Source organism: Erythrolamprus reginae, chromosome 3 (genome assembly GCF_031021105.1).
Source record: "Erythrolamprus reginae isolate rEryReg1 chromosome 3, rEryReg1.hap1, whole genome shotgun sequence".
NCBI lineage: Eukaryota > Metazoa > Chordata > Lepidosauria > Squamata > Dipsadidae > Erythrolamprus > Erythrolamprus reginae.
In genome coordinates, this window is record NC_091952.1 from 12,879,222 (window position 1) to 12,898,195 (window position 18,974).

At 41.6% G+C, this 18,974-nt stretch overlaps 1 protein-coding gene across 3 annotated transcripts in view; it reads left to right on the plus strand.

Annotated features, from left to right (window-relative positions):
• TAF4 (TATA-box binding protein associated factor 4) overlaps positions 1-17,259 on the plus strand; it is a 118,049-nt gene extending 100,790 nt beyond the window's left edge. For all 3 annotated transcript variants that reach the window (XM_070744513.1, XM_070744512.1, XM_070744514.1), the window contains exon 16: positions 15,270-17,259. In XM_070744513.1, the coding sequence (XP_070600614.1) occupies positions 15,270-15,437 (168 nt within the window). In that variant the 3' untranslated portion in view covers positions 15,438-17,259. The remainder of the gene's footprint in view (positions 1-15,269) is intronic.
• The last annotated feature ends 1,715 nt before the right edge of the window (positions 17,260-18,974 follow it).

The window sequence follows — 18,974 nt, forward strand, 5'->3', positions numbered from 1 at the left end:
AAGAATATACAAATCACCTTTAAGCAGGGCCGAGTCAGGATCTATTTAGCTACTAAATGAATCCCAACCAATCAGCCATGAAAGAGGGAATCCATTTTATTAACACAATTAACAAATTGGCAAGACTTCAAATGCCAGAGGGAACATGAAATACTGATTTTTCTATCTTGGCAAAATAATTCCTTGTTCTTACTGTGGAAAGTTGGTTGTCTGAACTTTGCTGCATATACATATAGTCAGCCAGCCAGCCAGCCAGCCAGCCAGCCAGCCAGCCAGCCAGCCAGCCAGCCAGCCAGCCAGCCAGCCAGCCAGCCGGCCGGCCGGCCGGCCAGCCGGCCAGTCAGTCAGTCGGTCAGTCAGTCGGTCAGCCAGTCTGTATCTATCTATCTATCTATCTATCTATCTATCTATCTATCTATCTATCTATCTATCTATCTATCTATCTATCTATCTATCTATCTATCTAGTTGGGGGAAAGATCAAAAGCAAAGAGTAGTAGATCCTTGGAACAAACTTCCAGCACACGTGATTGGTAAATCCACAGTAACTGAATTTAAACATGCCTGGGATAAACATATATCCATTGTAAGATGAAATACAGGAAATAGTATAAGGGCAGACTAGATGGACCATGAGGTCTTTTTCTGCTGTCAGTCTTCTATGTTTCTATGTTTCTATCTATCTATCTATCTATCTATCTATCTATCTATCTATCTATCTATCTATCTATCTATCTATCTATCTATCTATCTAATCTAATATCTATCTATCTAATCTAATACCTATCTATCTATCTATCTATCTATCTATCTATCTATCTATCTATCATCTATCTAATATCTATCTATCTAATCTAATATCTATCTATCTATCTATCTATCATCTATCTAATATCTATCTATCTATCTATCTATCTTATCTATCTTATCTATCATCTATTTAATATCTATCTAATCTAATATCTATCTATCTATCTATCTATCTATCTATCATCTATCTACTATCTATCTATCTATCTATCTATCTATCTATCTATCTATCTATCTATCTATCTATCTATCTATCTATCATCTATCTAATATCTATATCTAATCTAATATCTATCTATCTATCTATCTATCTATCTATCTATCTATCTATCTATCTATCTATCTATCTATCTATCATCTATCTAATATCTGTCTGTCTGTCTATCTAATCTAATATCTATCTATCTATCTATCTATCTATCTATCTATCTATCTATCTATCTATCTAATCTAATATCTATCTATCTAATCTAATACCTATCTATCTATCTATCTATCTATCTATCTATCTATCTATCTATCTATCTATCTATCTATCTATCTATCTATCATCTATCTAATATCTATCTATCTAATCTAATATCTATCTATCTATCTATCTATCATCTATCTAATATCTATCTATCTATCTATCTATCTATCTTATCTATCTTATCTATCATCTATTTAATATCTATCTAATCTAATATCTATCTATCTATCTATCTATCTATCTATCTATCATCTATCTACTATCTATCTATCTATCTATCTATCTATCTATCTATCTATCTATCATCTATCTAATATCTATATCTAATCTAATATCTATCTATCTATCTATCTATCTATCTATCTATCTATCTATCTATCTATCTATCTACCTACCTACCTACCTACCTACCTACCTACCTACCTACCTACCTACCTACCTACCTACCTACCTACCTACCTATCTATCTATCTATCTATCTATCTATCTATCTATTGCAGAAGAGTTTTGCCTTTAAATTTTCTTTTAAAACTCATCACTTATCTTACCACCATCTGACCTCAGATTTCTCAGTATTTCCCTTCTTGGCCCATACACTCATCCAAATATGTTTTATTCATTTCCTCACTTTCTTGAAAAAGCACCACAATATACTTTTTTTCATACTAATCACTCACTTTTGTACTTCCTTTTCATGTAGTGCTGAATTGTTCTGAACCCTGTGCCTTCCGTTTTCATTGTATTTTTTTTCTCTTGGCCACATACTGTCCCAAAGGTGCTTTTCAGGAGGCTACTGGACTTTTTTATTTTTTTTCTTTGAAGATGTTTTGCTTCTCATCCCCACTATCCTGACAGAACTGATGAAGCTTCTCAGATGAGAAGCGAAACATCTTCAGAGAAACAACCAAAAAGTCCAGTTGCTTCCTGAAATATACAACCTTTGGGGAAACCATGACTTGGATGACTGAGAATCTTTACGGACTTGGCATATATTGCTGTCACATATACCATAGTGGGCAGAATTATTTATTTTATGTAAATGCCCACTCACCTTATAACAGAGTAACAGGACCTTGGAGGTCTTCTAGTCCAATCCCTTGCTTAGTTAGAAACCCTATACCATTTTGAACAAATGGTTGTGCAATCTCCTCTTAAAAATCCCCAGTGTTGGAGCATTCATAGCTTCTGGAGGCAAGTCGTTCCACTGGTTAATTGGTTCACTGGTCTAACTGTTAGGAAATTCTCCTTGGACCATTCCTAGATTAGTTTCCATCCATTGCCTTCAGGTGCTTTGGAGAATAGCTTGACTCCCTCTTCTTTGTGGCAGCCCCTCAAATATTGGAACAGTGCTGTCATGTCACCCCGGTCCTTCTTGTCATCAAACTACACATACCCAATTGCTGTAACCATTCTTTATGTTTCAGCCTGCATAGCAATAGCATTATAGCACTTAGACTTATATACCACTTCACAGTGTTTTACAGCCCTCTCTAAGTGGTTTACAGAGTCAGCATATATTGCCCCCAACAATCTGGATCCTCATTTTATCCACCTCGGAAAGATGAACGGATTGAACGGGTCCAAAGACGGGCTACAAGAATGGTGGAAGGTCTTAAGCATAAAATGTATCAGGAAAGACTTCATGAACTCAATCTGTATAGTCTGGAGGACAGAAGGAAAAGGGGGGACATGATCGAAACATTTAAATATGTGAAAGGGTTAAATAAGTTTCAGGAGGGAAGTGTTTTTAATAGGAAAGTGAACACAAGAACAAGGGGACAGAATCTGAAGTTAGTTGGGGGAAGGATCAAAAGCAACATGAGAAAATATTATTTTACTGAAAGAGTAGTAAATCCTTGGAACAAACTTCCAGCAGACGTGGTTGGTAAATCCACAGTAACTGAATTTAAACATGCCTGGGATAAACATATATCCATCCTAAGAGAAAATACAGGAAATAGATGGACCATGAGGTCTTTTTCTGCCGTCAGTCTTCTATGTTTTTATGATGGAAGGCTGAGTCAGCCTTGAGCCTAGTGAGATTTGAACTGGTGAACTACAGCCAGCAGTAGCACCTTGCAGTACTCGCTCTAACCACTGCGCTACCAAGGCTCGTGAATCCCCCCCCCCCCCCAATCACCTTGTCGCTCTTCCCTACACTCTTTCTAGAACTCTGAGCTCTTTTTTATATCATGGCAACAAAAAATATGCTACAGTAGTCCCTCGCTATACCGCGCTTCACCTACTGCGGCTTCACTTCATCGCGGGTTTCTGAAGAAGTCGATCGGCAGATTTAAACAGCCCGCCGAACTCGATCGGCAGGTTTTTTTTTAAAAAAATATATATCTAAAATTGTAAATACTGTATTTAAATACTGTATCTAAAATAAATACTGTGTGGGAAGGGTTTATAAACACTTAAAACAATGGAAACTTACCAAACAATTACAATATAAATACTTAAATAAGTACTATCAGTCAATAAATTCCCCATCGCGGATTTCACCTATCGCGGCCAGGTCTGGAACGTAACACCAGCGATAGGTGAGGGACTACTGTATTTACTGTCTCTCTGCCAGCATCTGCTAACATTTTAAAACGTTATTTTCCCATCTTTTCCTGTGGCTCACCAACTGTGGTGGCACAGTGGTTAGACTACAGTACTGCAGGCTAATTCTGCTGACTGCTATCTGCCAGAAGTTTGATTCTCACTGGTCCAAGGTTTACTCCTGGTTGACTGTCATCCTTTCAAGTTGGGTAAAATGAGGACACAGATTGTTGGGGGCAACATGCTGACTCTGTAAACCACTTAGAGAGGCCTGTAAAGCACTGCGGAGTGGTGTATCAATCTTAAGTGCTAATGCTGTTTTTGTCTTTAATAAATACAGTGGTCCCCCGATTATCGCGAGGGTTCCGTTCCAGGACCCCTCGCGATGATCGGTTTTTCGCGAAGTAGCGGTGCGGAAGTAAAAACACCATCTGCGCATGCGCAGATGGTGTTTTTACTTCCGCCGCAGCAGCGAGGAGCCGAAGATTGGGGTTTCCCCGCCGCCCACGCAAACTCCTCGCTGCTGCCGCGCCCACCGCTTGTCCGCCCGCCGCTTGTCCGCCGCCTGCCTGCCCGCACGGCCGCCCTTCGCCCGCCCACGCCGTTCGCTCGCGCCGCTTCCCAGCTGAGTCCTGAAGCGAACTTCCGCGTTTGGCTTCAGGACTCAGCTGGGAAGCGGCGCTGGGGTTTCCCCGCCGCCCACGCAAACTCCTCGCTGATGCCGCGCCCGCCGCTTGTCCGCCCGCCGCTTGTCCGCCGCCTGCCTGCCCGCGCGCCCGCCCTTCGCCCGCCCATGCCGTTCGCTCGCGCCGCTTCCCAGCTGAGTCCTGAAGCGAACTTCCGCGTTTGGCTTCAGGACTCAGCTGGGAAGCGGCGCTGGGGTTTCCCCGCCGCCCACGCAAACTCCTCGCTGATGCTCGCCGCTCGCCCTCCCGCCAGCAAGAGGGGGAAGACCCAGGGAAGCCGCCCAGCAGCTGATCTGCCCGGCGCCATCTACGCATGCGTGGCCATAGAAAAAAGGGCGCGCTTGCGCAGATGGTGTTTTTACTTCCGGGTTGAAAAATCGCGATATAGCGTTTCGCAATGATCGAGATCGCGAAACTCGGGGGACCACTGTATTCTAAATAGGTACACAAATTTATGTATTTAATCTGACATGTTTGTAATTTCTGTATAACTTGCAATGATTATTTTCCTGTTTCCTGTCAAACATAATTTCTTTGATCTTTGATCTATTGGATTGAGTTTTTTAATTGAAAGCAGTAAGATTATTAATTTATTCAACTTAAATGCTGCCCATTATAGCCATCCTTTTAATTTCTTATGAACTCCAGAACTCCAGCATTATATAATCACTTCTCCAGTGTTCTACTATTTCCACCTAGTCCTACTCCCCATTAGTGCAACTCTACACACGTTTGTTGCATTTTGGTAATGTAATCCTTTGATCCTAGCAACACGCCCGTGCTCAGTTTATTCTGTTGGCTGATTAGTAGTTCATTTTCTTTCATGCTGGGTTTCTATTTTCTGCTCCTACACTCTTTCTACTTTCACTTTAGTGCCTTTAATTGATTGTACTAAACTAAAAAGCCAATCTCAGATTTTGGTCTCCCCCCCCCCCCCCCCTACTCATTAATTTAGTTATAATTACTCCTTTTGCATTCCAAATTGCAGGCTTCAATGTGGCATAATTGTTCCCTGATGAGCACATTGTTATAGATCTGTGCCACCCATCATAGCTCTGGCCAGTAAAAGCTTTCCCATAACACCTTCCGGGAGAGAAAATGTAAAGGTAGTCTTTGACTTACAACTATAAGCGGGCTACCATTCCTGGCCCTACCGGAATGGGCTGGGAGCGTGCCCCTGCTCCCCCCCAATTGCATGCGCGCGTGTGCACGTGAGCACGATTTCTGGTTTTTTTCGCTTCCCGCGCATGCACAGAAGCGAAAACCCCTAGAAATGGGTAAACACTTGCTGCGCTCGCCTCTCACTCTTGGAGCAAACGGCAGCAGCATGGGTGATGCGGGGAGCTGGCACGAGAGGCGAGGAAGGGGCGAATGGCGGGGGAAGGCAACGCTCGTGGCAGGGCAGGGCAGGTGTAGGTCTGGGAAAGCGCCGCTGGCATGTGCATGCCCGCCATCGCCACTGGTGCTAGACTACATGCTACATGGCCGCCATCGGAATGGCGTTCCCCACGGTTGAGGCTGGGGCCCACCACTGCTTACAAACGTTAATTTAGTGATTGTTCAAAGTTCATTTAGGGCAGTGATGGCTAACCTTTTTGTTCTCGTGCATCAAAAGAGCACCCATAATGCAATGCGTGTACGACCACCCTGTGCGCCCTGTCCCCTGTGCATGCATGTGTGATCCCCATTGTACCCCATCCTGCCCCCATGCATACACACATGTCTCCTGCATAGAAACATAGAAGATTGATGGCAGAAAAAGACCTCACGGTCCATCTAGTCTGCCCCAATACTATTTCCTGTATTTTATCTTAGGGTGAATATATGTTTATCCCAGGCAGGTTTAAATTCAGTTACTGTGGAGTTACCAACCACATCTGCTGGAAGTTTGTTCCAAGCATCTACTACTCTTTCAGTGAAATAATATACAGATTGAGTTCATGAAGTCTTTCCTGATAAGTTTTATGCTTAAGACCTTCCACCATTTTTGTAGCCCGTCTTTGGACCCGTTCAATTTTGTCAATATCTTTTTGTAGGTGAGGTCTCCAGAACTGAACACAATATTCCAAATGGGGTCTCACCAGCACTCTATACAGCAGGATTACAATCTCCCTCTTCCTCTTGTTATACCTCTAGCTATGCAGCCAAGGATTCTACTTGCTTTCCCTACTGGCTAACCACACTGTTCACCCATTTTGAGACTGTCAGAAATCACTACCCCTAAATCCTTCTCTTCTGAAGTTTTTGCTAACACAGAACTGCCAATACAATACTCAGATTGAGGATTCCTTTTGCCCAAGTACATTATTTTACATTTGGAAACATTAAACTGCAGTTTCCATTGCTTTGACCACCTATAGTATCTAGTAAAGCTAAATCATTTGCCATATCACAGACGCCTCCAGGAATATCAATCCTATTGCACACTTTATAGTCATCGGCAAATAGGCTAACCTTTCCTACCAAACCTTCCCCTGCATGTTCTCTGCCTCCAGCACATGCATGGCAGAAACCCAAAAACCAGCTAGCTGGTGGGAGGAATGCATGCATGTGTAGTGGAGCTGAGCTGGGGTGCCCATGGAGAGGGTTTGTTACATGCGTGCGAAAAGTTCTTCATGATGGATTTAGGGACTTCTGGCTGTTTTTCACACTTGCAACCATTGCAACATCCCCATTGTCATGTGATCAAAATTTGGAAATTTGACAACTTGCTCATATTTAATAAAATACCAGTGTAGCAGAATACTTTTTACAAACATGGATACTTCTTACAACCATGTACACTTTTTACAAACTTCAAACTTGACAGCTTTAAGATTAGTGATTTCAACTCCCAGAATTCCTCCCTCAGTCATGCTAGAAGGCAAAAACACACCTTATTTTGCAAAAAGTGGGCTGTTTTTTGCCCCCCTCCCTTTGCAAAAATGGGAGTAGGCAAAGGGTCTGGGAAGCTTGCAGGGAGCTCCTGGGTGCTGGGGGATGGCAAAAATACCCCCATTTTTGCAAAAAATTGATTTGTTTTTTTTTTATCCGTTTTTTCACAAAAATGGGTTCCTCTTTTTCTTAACCGCCTGGTTTTTTTTTTTTTTGCAAAAATAGGGGCATTTTTCCACACCCCCCAAGACCCAGGAGCTCTCTTGCAGGCTTCCCAGACCCCATTTTTGTGAAAAACTGACCCATTTTTTGCAAAAATGGGATGGGGGCGGAGCTTTGGAAGAGCAAAAAGACTGTATTCGTTGTATAAGAGGCACCAACATTTTCATCTTCTTTTAGAGGGGAAAAGATGCATCATGTACTCAAAAAATACGGTATGTTCTTGGAGAAGACCAAGTTACAATAGAAATGAATGTAGGCAGTCCTTGACTTGTGCCCATAAATGAGCACAAGTGGTTATAAGTCGAAGGTTGCCTGCAGTTTTGTCTTTTCTTGATCACCCATCTTTTGCCATGTTTATTGAGCAGTTGCTGTAGTGATTTTTGTTTCTCTGAACAAATTTATCTTTTTTTTAAGCAAACGTTCTTAGCATCCTTTGCTAAAGTCATCTTTAATCATTAGCTTTTCTATTGACACATCTTTGTACAAGAAATCCAGTCATTTGTAATCTTTCCTTGGTTACCCATTTCTTTTTTACACATATTCTTTGTGATTGTTACTAAGGTACTTATGCAAGGACATTGGCTTCTTCTCTGTGTTTGCATTTTTCTTTATTAGAAAGGTTTGCAGTTTTGGAAATTCCACCCATGTTTAATTCATTCCTGAAATGGCACCCTACTAATTCTTGCTCTGAATTTATTAAAATCTGGCAAGTTTTTTTTTTTAAAGTCCAAGGTATGATCTTTTTATACTTTCTTGTGAAATCCAGAACTCCAACATTATACAGTCATTTCCTGAGTATTCCTACTACAGTGATACCTCATCTTACAAACGCCTCATCATACAAACTTTTCGAGATACAAACCCGGGATTTAAGATTTTTTTGCCTCTTCTTACAAACTATTTTCACCTTACAAACCCACCACTGCTGCTGGGAAGCCCTGCCTCTGGACTTCTGTTGCCAGCGAAGCACCCGTTTTTGTGCTGCTGGGATTTCCCTGAGGCTCCCCTCCATGGGAAACCCCACCTCCAGACTTCCGTGTTTTTGTGATGCTGCAGGGGAATCCCAGCAGTGCAAAAATGGGTGCTTCGCTGGCAAGGGAAGTCCAGAGGTGGGGTTTCCCAGCGAGGGGAGCCTCAGTGAAATTGCAGCATCACAAAAACACAGAGGTCCGGAAGTGGGGTTTCGAGGACTTTGGTGTTTTTGCGATGCTGCAATTTAACTGATTCTCCCTTCGCTGGGAATCCCCACCTCCAGACTTCCATTTCCAATGAAGCGCTCATTTTTTCGATGCTGGGATTCCCCTGCAGCATCGCAAAAACACAGAAATCCGGAGGTGGGGTTTCCCATGGAGGGGAGCCTCAGGGGAATCGCAGCAGCACAAAAATGGGCGCTTCGGCTGGCAAAAGGGGTGAATTTTGGGTTTGCACGCATTAATCGCTTTTCCATTGATTCCTTAGGGAAACACTGTTTCGTCTTACAAACTTTTCACCTTAAGAACCTCGTCCTGGAACCAATTAAGTTTGTAAGACCAGGTATCACTGTACTTCCACTTAGTGTCTGTGGAGATTCTTAGTGTCTGTACTAATCAGTCCTAGTTTCTTAACCTCGGTCCTCCTGATTTTTACTGAATATTTTAAGAGGCCTAGTTTTTGTACAATGCATAAACTATCAAAAGTTTTTTTTTACTTCTAAGTATCTTTAACTCCCGCACTTTTTAAAAAGGTCAAAATAGAAATTACTTTTCTGTTCTTTATGTGCCACCTGCTGGTTACAGTTATTTACTGCTCTCCATATATTTTCGTAGGAATGAAGAAACTATGCCACCCTCCTTTTTAATTTCTCTTAATGTCACTCCCGTCCTTGAGGAATTTTTTGTTGTTTGTTCCTTTTTGCATTGGTGGGGTGACAAACATATAATTGGGTAATTTCTGAATTGTTGAAAATCTGTTTCCAGAAGAGCCAATATTTCAACAGAGTTAAATAAAAAATGTAGTCTGAACTGACTTGATTAGGATTTAAAGCCAGGACTTACATATCTTGGAAACCAAGACTTACGAAGAGAGACTGAGGGAACTGGGCATGGATAGCCTAGAGAAAAGGAGGGCCAGAGTGGACATGATAGCAGTCTACAAGTATACGAGGGGATGTCACAGAGAGGAGGGGATCACTTTATTCTCCAGGGCACCAGAGGGCCGGACAAGGAACAACGGCTGGAAGCTGACCAAGGAGAGATTCAACATGGAGATAAGGAGGAACTTCTTGACGGTCAGAGCAATCAACCAATGGAACAACCTACAAGTGGACGTTGTGAACTCCAACACTCTGGACATTTTTAAGAGAAGATTGAACTGCCACTTGACTGGTGTACTATAGGGTTCCTGCTTAGGCAGTGGGTTGAACTCGATGGCCTTCATGGTCCCTTTCAACTCTAACAATCAATCAACCAACCAACCAACCAATCAATCAATCAATCAATCCATAAATAGATAAATAAATAAATAAATAAATATCTGTGACATTGTTATACACAACCCACTTTCCCTTAATCTTTCATTTTAATTATACAAAAGGTTAATATACAAGGCACTCTTAGGTGTCTGTGATACAAACTTTAGGAACTGTATCCCACTTGAAAATATGCAGAGTACTGTTCTTTTTTATTTTTTTTAAAGAGCACCATGTCATGAATGAAATCAAAGTAGATTAAATCCAAGTAGCCTAGAGCAGGGCTGTCAAACTCAGGGCCCAGAGGCCGGTTGTGTCACCCGCTGGCCATGCCCATGCCTGGTTTAGCGAAGGTGAAAAATGTTGGGAGACTTTTCGGCATGCGGAGGGTAACCCATTAACTAGCCACAGTTAACCACCATTCTGCCACACGAATCCCAGTGACCGGTTAGGTCCCACAGAGTTGGCCTTCTCCGGGTCCCGTCGACTAAGCAATGTTGTTTGGCGGGACCCAGGAGAAGAGCCTTCTCTGGGGCGGCCCAGGCCCTCTGTAACCAGCTCCCCCTCAGAGTTGCCCCCACCCTCTTTGCCTTTCAGAAGCTCCTTAAAACCCACCTCTGTCGTCAGGCATGGGGGAATTGAAATTTCCCTTCCCCCTAGGCTTATAGAATTTATACATGGTATGCTTGTATGTATGAGTGGTTCTTTAAATTGGGGGTTTTTAGATTATTTTTAATATTAGATTTGTTTACATTGTCTTTTTATACTGTTGTTAGCCGCCCCGAGTCTTCGGAGAGGGCCGGCATACAAATCTAATAAATAGATAGATAGATAGATAGATAGATAGATAGATAGATAGATAGATAGATAGATAGATAGATAGATAATGAGATAGATAGATAGATAGATAGATAGATAGATAGATAGATAGATAGATAGATAGATAATAAATAAATACCTAATTGAAGTCTTCAATGAAAAACACTGCAGGAGGCTCTCTTGTAAAAGTATATTTTACTTTTATTATCAAAAAGCTTCTCTAAATTAACTTATAACTTTTACATTTAACCACTATAACAAACTATCCACAATACTAACATATAATTCTTATTACATCCACCACTGCAACCACTAAGCACTAACCACTAAGTACAAACCACTCTATAACAAACTACTCTATAACAAACCACACACTATAACAAACCATACCCATGCAAGGGTGTTACTTCTATTATTTATTTATTATTTATTTATTTATTTATTTATTTATTGGATTTGTATGCCGCCCCTCTCCAGAGACTCGGGGCGGCTAACAACAGTATAAAAAGACAATGTAAACAAATCTAATAGGTTATATAGGTTACAGCCAATCAGGTTGCAGCACATTTAGCAAAACCAATGCTTACATGCTGATTATGGCTTACGTCAGCCTTTCCCATGCTTACAAACCATTTACTTGCATTGTAATATTACTTTCGGAAATAAACTTATTTCTGACAAAAAAAGGTCTCAATATGTTAGTCACATGATGCTGCTGTGACGACGTGAGTTTGACACCCCTGGTCTAGAATAAACAGACAATTGACAGAAAAACAATCATGGTGCTTAGAAACATCCCTAAGAGGAAAAGCTAGAACATCTGGGATTCATATAGACAGTGACAGGTGACAGTGGGATTACATACTCAAGTTATTTAAAATCTTACATGACGTAGAGAAAACTGTCGCTCTCGTAAGTGAGATGAGATGTCTATATATAAATTTGATAAATAAATAAATAAGATGCACAGGGAAAATATCTTTTTTCTGTTAAAAGATCCAAGATTAGGAGTTATTCAATATTAAAAGAAGGGAATTATTCATGCAACCCCGCAATTGACCCGTGGAAGCCATAACCATAAGCTGTAGTGAGGACTTGTGACTTGGATGGCAAAAAGGGGATGGAGTAAACTCGTGGCATTCAGCTCTGCCAAGGGCTGTTGATCACGAAGGGTTTGGGGGTAGAATATCTTTAAATGCCCCTTGCAGGGCAACTAAAATGGAAAATGGGCGGGTTTCCATCTTAGAAACATAGAAACATAGAAGACTGACGGCAGAAAAAGACCTCATGGTCCATCTAGTCTGCCCTTATACTATTTCCTGTATTTTATCTTAGGATGGATATATGTTTATCCCAGGCATGTTTAAATTCAGTTACTGTGGATTTACCAACCACGTCTGCTGGAAGTTTGTTCCAAGGGTCTACTACTCTTTCAGTGAAATAATATTTTCTCACGTTGCTTTTGATCTTTCCCCCAACTAACTTCAGATCTTCATTTGGGATCTTAAGTAGCCCTTGACTTACAACCACATTTGAGCCTAGAATTTCCATTGCTAAGCAAGACAGTTCTTAAGTAGGTTTTGCACCGATTTATGAACTTCCTTGCCGCAGTGGTTAAATGAATCACTGCAGTTGGTAAGTTCGCAACATGGCTGTTAAGTGAAGGTCACAAGGATCACATGACCCAAGGACACTCCTGTCACCTTCCAGTAGCAAACAAAACTCTGAGGCAGGTAGAATAAGTTTATGGGATATTGGCACAGGCTGGTGAAAACCGACTGATTATTCTCATGGTTTTCACCTAATTGGTCTCCGAACACAATTCAAAGTAAAGCTCTACATAGCATGGGACCAGATTACTTACAGCAGTGTTTCCCAACCTTGGCAACTTGAAGATATTTGGACTTCAACTCCCAGAATTCCCCAGCCAGCATTGAAGTTGAAGTCCAAATATCTTCAAGTTGCCAAGGTTGGGAAATACTGACTTACAGGACCGTCTTCTGCCTCATATATCCCAGCGGCCGGTCAGGGTTCACAGAGTCGGCTTTCTCCAGGTCCCGTCGGCCAGACAGCGTTGTCTGGCGGGGCCTTGGGGAAGAGCCTTCTCTGTGGTGGCCCCAACCCTCTGGAATGAGCTCCCCCCAGAGATTCGTACTGCCCCCATTCTCCCTGCCGTCTGTAAAGTTTTAAAAACCCAACTCTGCCAGCACACCTGGGCCATTGACATTTTAATACTTTGCCCCGCCCAATGAATGAATGTCTGACGCATGATGTTTGAATCTGTTTGGTTGGTTTTTAACTGTGGGGATTTTTTGTTGTAATTTCATATATCTATCATATTATATTACTTGCTGTAATCTACCCTGAGTCTCAGGAGAAGGGTGGCATAGAAACCGAATGAATGAATGAATGAATGAATGAACGAACGGAAGGAAGGAAGGAAGAAAGAAAGAAAGAAAGAAAGAAAGAAAGAAAGAAAGAAAAAAGTTTTTCACTTTCTCAAAACAATCAGTCACATGGCGGATACAGTCCAGTTGCTAAGTGACTCCGGTCCCTTACTTCCGAGTACCTGCAGGAATGTCCTTGGTTCTCAAGAGAAAGTATTTTGTTTTGACTGCAACACCCCAGCCATCTCTATTCCTCCCCTCCCTGTCCCTTTTCTCCCATGTGTCAGCATTGAAGTCTTGAAATGGCCTCAGTCGGGACAGCTTCAGGGTTGACCATTCCAACCATCACAAATGTTCATTCACTCACTCACTCACTCACTCACTCACTCACTCACTCACTCACTCACTCACTCACTCATTCATTGTTAGAGTTGAAAGGGACCTTGCCGGTCATCAAGCCCAACCCCCTGCTCAAGCAGGAGACCCTACACCACCCCAGCCAGATGGCAGTCCAATTTTTTCTTTTGAATGTGTCGAGTGATGGGGCGTTCACAACCTCTGCTGGCAGGCCGTTCCACTGGTTGATCGCTCTCACCGTCAGAAAGTTCTTCCTTATTTCCAGGTTGAATCTCTCCTTGGTCAGTTTCCATCCATTGCTCCTGGAAAATATGAGTCACTTATCATAAGTGTGAAAACATGGTAGTCCAGTCACTTATTTTTCAGGGCTGCTGTTAACTCCGAACGATCCCTAAGCGAACTGTTACAATACACTAGTACCTCTAGATACGAGCTGCTCCACATGCGAGTATTCCAAGTTACGAGCCACGACGGGAGTGAAATTTCTGTTCCAGACCCGAGCTCAAATTCGGGATACGAGCCGAGCTTCCACTAGGTGGCGCAAGAATCCTTGCTTCTGGTTATCTCTGCGGGGGAAAACAAAGTCTAAAGCCATTTGTTCCAGATACGAGTTGATCGACATACGAGCTCTGTCCTGGAACGGATTATAACTCGTATCTAGAGGTACTACTGTAGTCAACTTTGTCAAGGGGATTCTGCTTGAAATGTTAACAACAACAACAGCAACATCCTTTTCTCGTCCATCACACTGGGGGGGGGGGAATTATTGACCCCCTCAGAGAGGGTCCGCAACTTGGGCGTCCTCCTCGATCCACAGCTCACATTAGAGAAACACCTTTCAGCTGTGGCGAGGGGGGCATTTGCCCAGGTTCGCCTGGTGTGCCAGCTGCGGTCCTATTTGGACCGGGAGTCACTGCTCACAGTCACTCATGCCCTCATCACCTCGAGGCTCGACTACTGTAATGCTCTCTACATGGGGCTACCTTTGAAAAGTGTTCGGAAACTTCAGATCATGCAGAATGCAGCTGCGAGAGCAATTATGGGCTTCTCTAAGTATGCCCATATTACTCCAACACTCCGCAGTCTGCATTGGTTGCCGATCAGTTTCCGGTCACAATTCAAATTGTTGGTTATGACCTATAAAGCCCTTCATGGCACCGGACCAGAATATCTTCGGGACCGCCTCCTGCCGCATGAATCCCAGCGACCGGTTAGGTCCCACAGAATCGGCCTTCTTCGGGTCCCGTCGACTAAACAATGTGGTCTGGCGGGACCCAGGGGAAGAGCCTTCTCTGTGGGGGCCCCGACCCTCTGGAACCAGCTCCCCCCTGAGATTAGGATTGCCCCCACCCTCTCTGCCTTTCGTAAACTCCTTAAGACCCACCTCTGCCGTCAGGCATGGGGGAACTAAAACACCTCTCCCTTGCCCATGCTGTTTTGTTGATTGATTGACTGTGTGCCTGTTTTTTATATATATTGGGATTGTTTTATGAAATTACTAATTTTAAATTGTAATTAGATTGGTGGGCATTGGATTTGTTATTGTGTACTGTTTTTTATTATTGTTGTGAGCCGCCCCGAGTTTTCGGAGAGGGGCGGCATATAAATCCAATAAATCTAATCTAATCTAATCTCTTTTCTCTCCACCAGGGATCCAGTCCGAGTGTAGCAGTACCAGGATGCTCCGGAATCGGAACAGCCAGACAGTTTACACGACAAAGGATAACGCGGGTGAATCTCAGGGACCTAATATTTTGTTTAGAAAATGAGCGAGAGACGAGCCATTCACTATTGCTCTATAAAGCATTCCTTAAATAGAAGTGGAGAAGATCAAGGTATTTTTTGGCAAAGAAAAAAAGAAGAAGAAGAAGAAGAACCCTGGGGATACTTTTTATATATATTTGCAGATTACGCCTTTTTTTGTAACAAGCCTATGGGATATTGTTCTAAATCCAAATCAGAACCACCCACCCACCCACCCATCAACAGCCACCGCCCTGAGCCAGTCAACTCTGGGCAAGGAGCCGTTTTTTCTATTCCCATTGATCATTAACCCTTTGATGTGTGTGTGTGAGCGATCCCTTTCTTTGACAGTCAGGAGACGTGGAGAGGCCTAAAGGAGACAGTATGCGGACAGTCGAAAGTTTAACTCATGTCTTTGAGTGGCCTTCTTTGTCAAACAAGCCATATTATAGAGACAGAGGGAACCATTAGCAAATAACCAGCTACTTCTGTGTCAGACGATCCTGTAGCAATTCAACATTTAATTGTGCATTTTATTTCAATTGTACTTTGACTCAAATCATCTAGGTATATAATACAAACACACACAAACAAACACACACACGTATATATATCTATATCTATAATCTATATGCCTACAGCAGGTGACCTCATTTTACTTTAGCTTTTTAAAAGAAGTCAGTTAGCGAAATAAATCGATTTTAATAAATATTTATCTTTTTCTTCCTGCCCGAGATGGTTCAAATTCTACACGAGACATTTAAGTTTTAAACGTAACTTCAAATTCTTTTTTAAATCTTGTTATTTTTATTTTATTTTAATTTTTTTTTTTTTTGCTTATTAGAGGCGCCCCCACCCTAACTCCGGACTCACAAAAGGGGTATTTCCTTCTGAATGTTTTATCAGCATCTGTACAAAAAAAAAAAAAATTAAAAAAGGAAAAAAAGAAATGCATTTATTTGCTATAGTTTGTAAAGCTGTAAAGTTTAAAACAAAAAAAGGAAAAAGGAAAAAAAAAAAGAAAAATACCTTTTCAGCATAAATATATTTTACTTGCACTGTGTTTTTTAGCGAAAGTGAAAGCTTAGAGTAAATAAATAAATAAATAAAAAATCAGAGTTGAGAGGAATCATCAAAAAAGGCAGTTTTCTCAGTGTGAAATCAAGTGTTGAAAAAAATGGTTGGTGTATTTTGTCAGTAATTGTACATAATTTTTGGCACATAACATTAAAAGAAATGGCTATGTAAACTATAATTATTTTGCTAAAAGACTGTATGCAAAGCTTATGGGCTTACTTTAAATATGTCCAGAGCAAAATTCCCCTGTTTCTACCTATTTTTTTATTACAAATATACTAATTGGTTCTTTATATTTTCAGAGGTTATTGTATTAAATTGTCTATTGATAGTACTTTTATGACTGTAAATATGTCGGTTTTCTTTGTGTGAACTCTCATGTTAGATTTTTCAAAGGCAGAGGCCACTGGGAACTTTTCTTGTGCAAATCCTATTGGAATGAAGGTTTGCTGTGCACAAACTGGCATTGATTTGAACAGAGCCTTGTGCAAGGAGAATTTCCAGCGCATTCGAACCTTTTATTCTTTTGTGTGCGTGCGTGCGTGTGCGTGTGCGTGTGTGTGCGCGTGCGTGTAAAAACTGAATGCTGATCAGTATTTTTATCAACATCCAACAAACTGTTACACCTTTTTATTTGTCTTTTAGGGGTGGGGGGGAAAAAGAGAGAAATCCTGTCTTTCCATTTTTTTTATGTAAATTTTGCACAGTCCCTTGTTCATATGTAAATATTTTACTTTCAAAAATGAAGTTTTTAATTGCTATTGTTTTATATAGGATTGAAAGAAAATTAACTCCTTTATTAAAAACAAATTTATCTGTATCTGACTATGTATTTTTGATCTATAAACAATTTTTTTCCGTCTCTGGATTTATTTAACCCCCTCCCCCTTTTTTTTTGCACAGTTGGACTTCTAGAAGAACACTACTACTTTTTTTTTAAAAGCAGTATATATATTAGATCAGCTTGTGATCACGGAAGCTGCCCTGGATAAACCTCTGCACACGGGATAAATTTAACCAGTTGTGTAAACCTTCCAAAATGTACTATGCCCTTTTGCACTTGTGTTTCAGTCAGCATGATTTAGAGGTTTGGATGTGGTTGACAGCACTACAAATGATTGCTCTTGAGTTTTCAAAGCCCTTGGACCTCACCTACAAAAGTATATTGATAAAATTGAACGGGTCCAAAGTCGGGCTACAAAAAATGGTGGAAGGTCTTAAGCATAAAACGTATCAGGAAAGACTCAATGAACTCAATCTGTATAGTCTGGAGCAGTGATTTTCAACCTTTTTTGAGCCGCGGCACATTTTTTACATTTACAAAATCCTGGGGCACGTCACCAACCAAAATGATACAAAATGACACTCTAAGACACTCTCCTCTCTTTTTCCATCCCTGTCTCCTCCCCCCTTGTGTGTGTGTGTGTGTGTGTGTGTGTGTATACACACTCTTGAAACAAGTGAGGGCTGGGGGATTTTCTCTTATTCTTTGGGTTCTTTTTATCATATGCTTTAAATCAAGTCACTTCTCTCTCTTTTGTTTCTCTCTCTTTCCTCTCATTCTATGTCTCAATCATTTTCTCATTTCTCTTTTTTCCTCCCCTTTTTTCTCTCATTTCTCTCTCTCTCCCTTCCTCTCCTTTTCTCTCTCTCTCTCTTGCTTTCTTTCTCTTTTTCTTTCTTTCTCTCTTTTTCTCTCCCTCTTGCTTTCTTTCTCTCTCCCTCTTGCTTTCTCTCTCTTCCTCTCTTTTCTTTCTTTCTCTTTCTTTCTCTCTCTCTCTCTTGCTTTCTTTCTCTCTCTCTCTCACTCACTCTCACACTCTCTCTCTCAGCAAAAAGTTGCAAGACCGGAACCTGAGCTTCCTTCTTCGCGGCACACCTGACCATGTCTCGCGGCACACTAGTGTGCCACGGCACATTGGTTGAAAAACACTGGTCTGGAGGACAGAAGGGAAAGGGGGGGGGGACATGATCGAAACATTTAAATATGTTAAAGGGTTAAATAAGGTTCAGGAGGGAAGTGTTTTTAATAGGAAAGTGAACACAAGAATAAGGGGACACAATCTGAGTTTAGTTGTGACACCTGTGTGATAGGTTCTCCATCACTGTCCTTTATCTTTCTGAACAAATGGCCATCCAATCTCTTGATTTGATTTGATTTAATTTTATTGGATTTGTATGCTGCCCCTCTCCGGAGACTCGGGACGGCTAACAACAGTAGTAAAACAGCATAGGACAATCCAATATTAAAACAGTTAAAAACCCTTATTGTAAAACCAAACATACAGACATACCATGCATAAAATTGTAAAGGCCTAGGGAGAAAGAGTATCTCAGTTCCCCCATGCCTGGCGGCAGAGGTGGGTTTTAAGAAGCTTACGAAAGGCAAGGAGGGTGGGAGCAATTCTAATCTCTGGGGGGAGTTGGTTCCAGAGGGCCGGGGCCGCCACAGAGAAGGCTCCTCCCCTGGGTCCCGCCAAGCGACATTGTTTAGTTGACGGGACCCGAAGAAGACCCACTCTGTGGGACCTAACT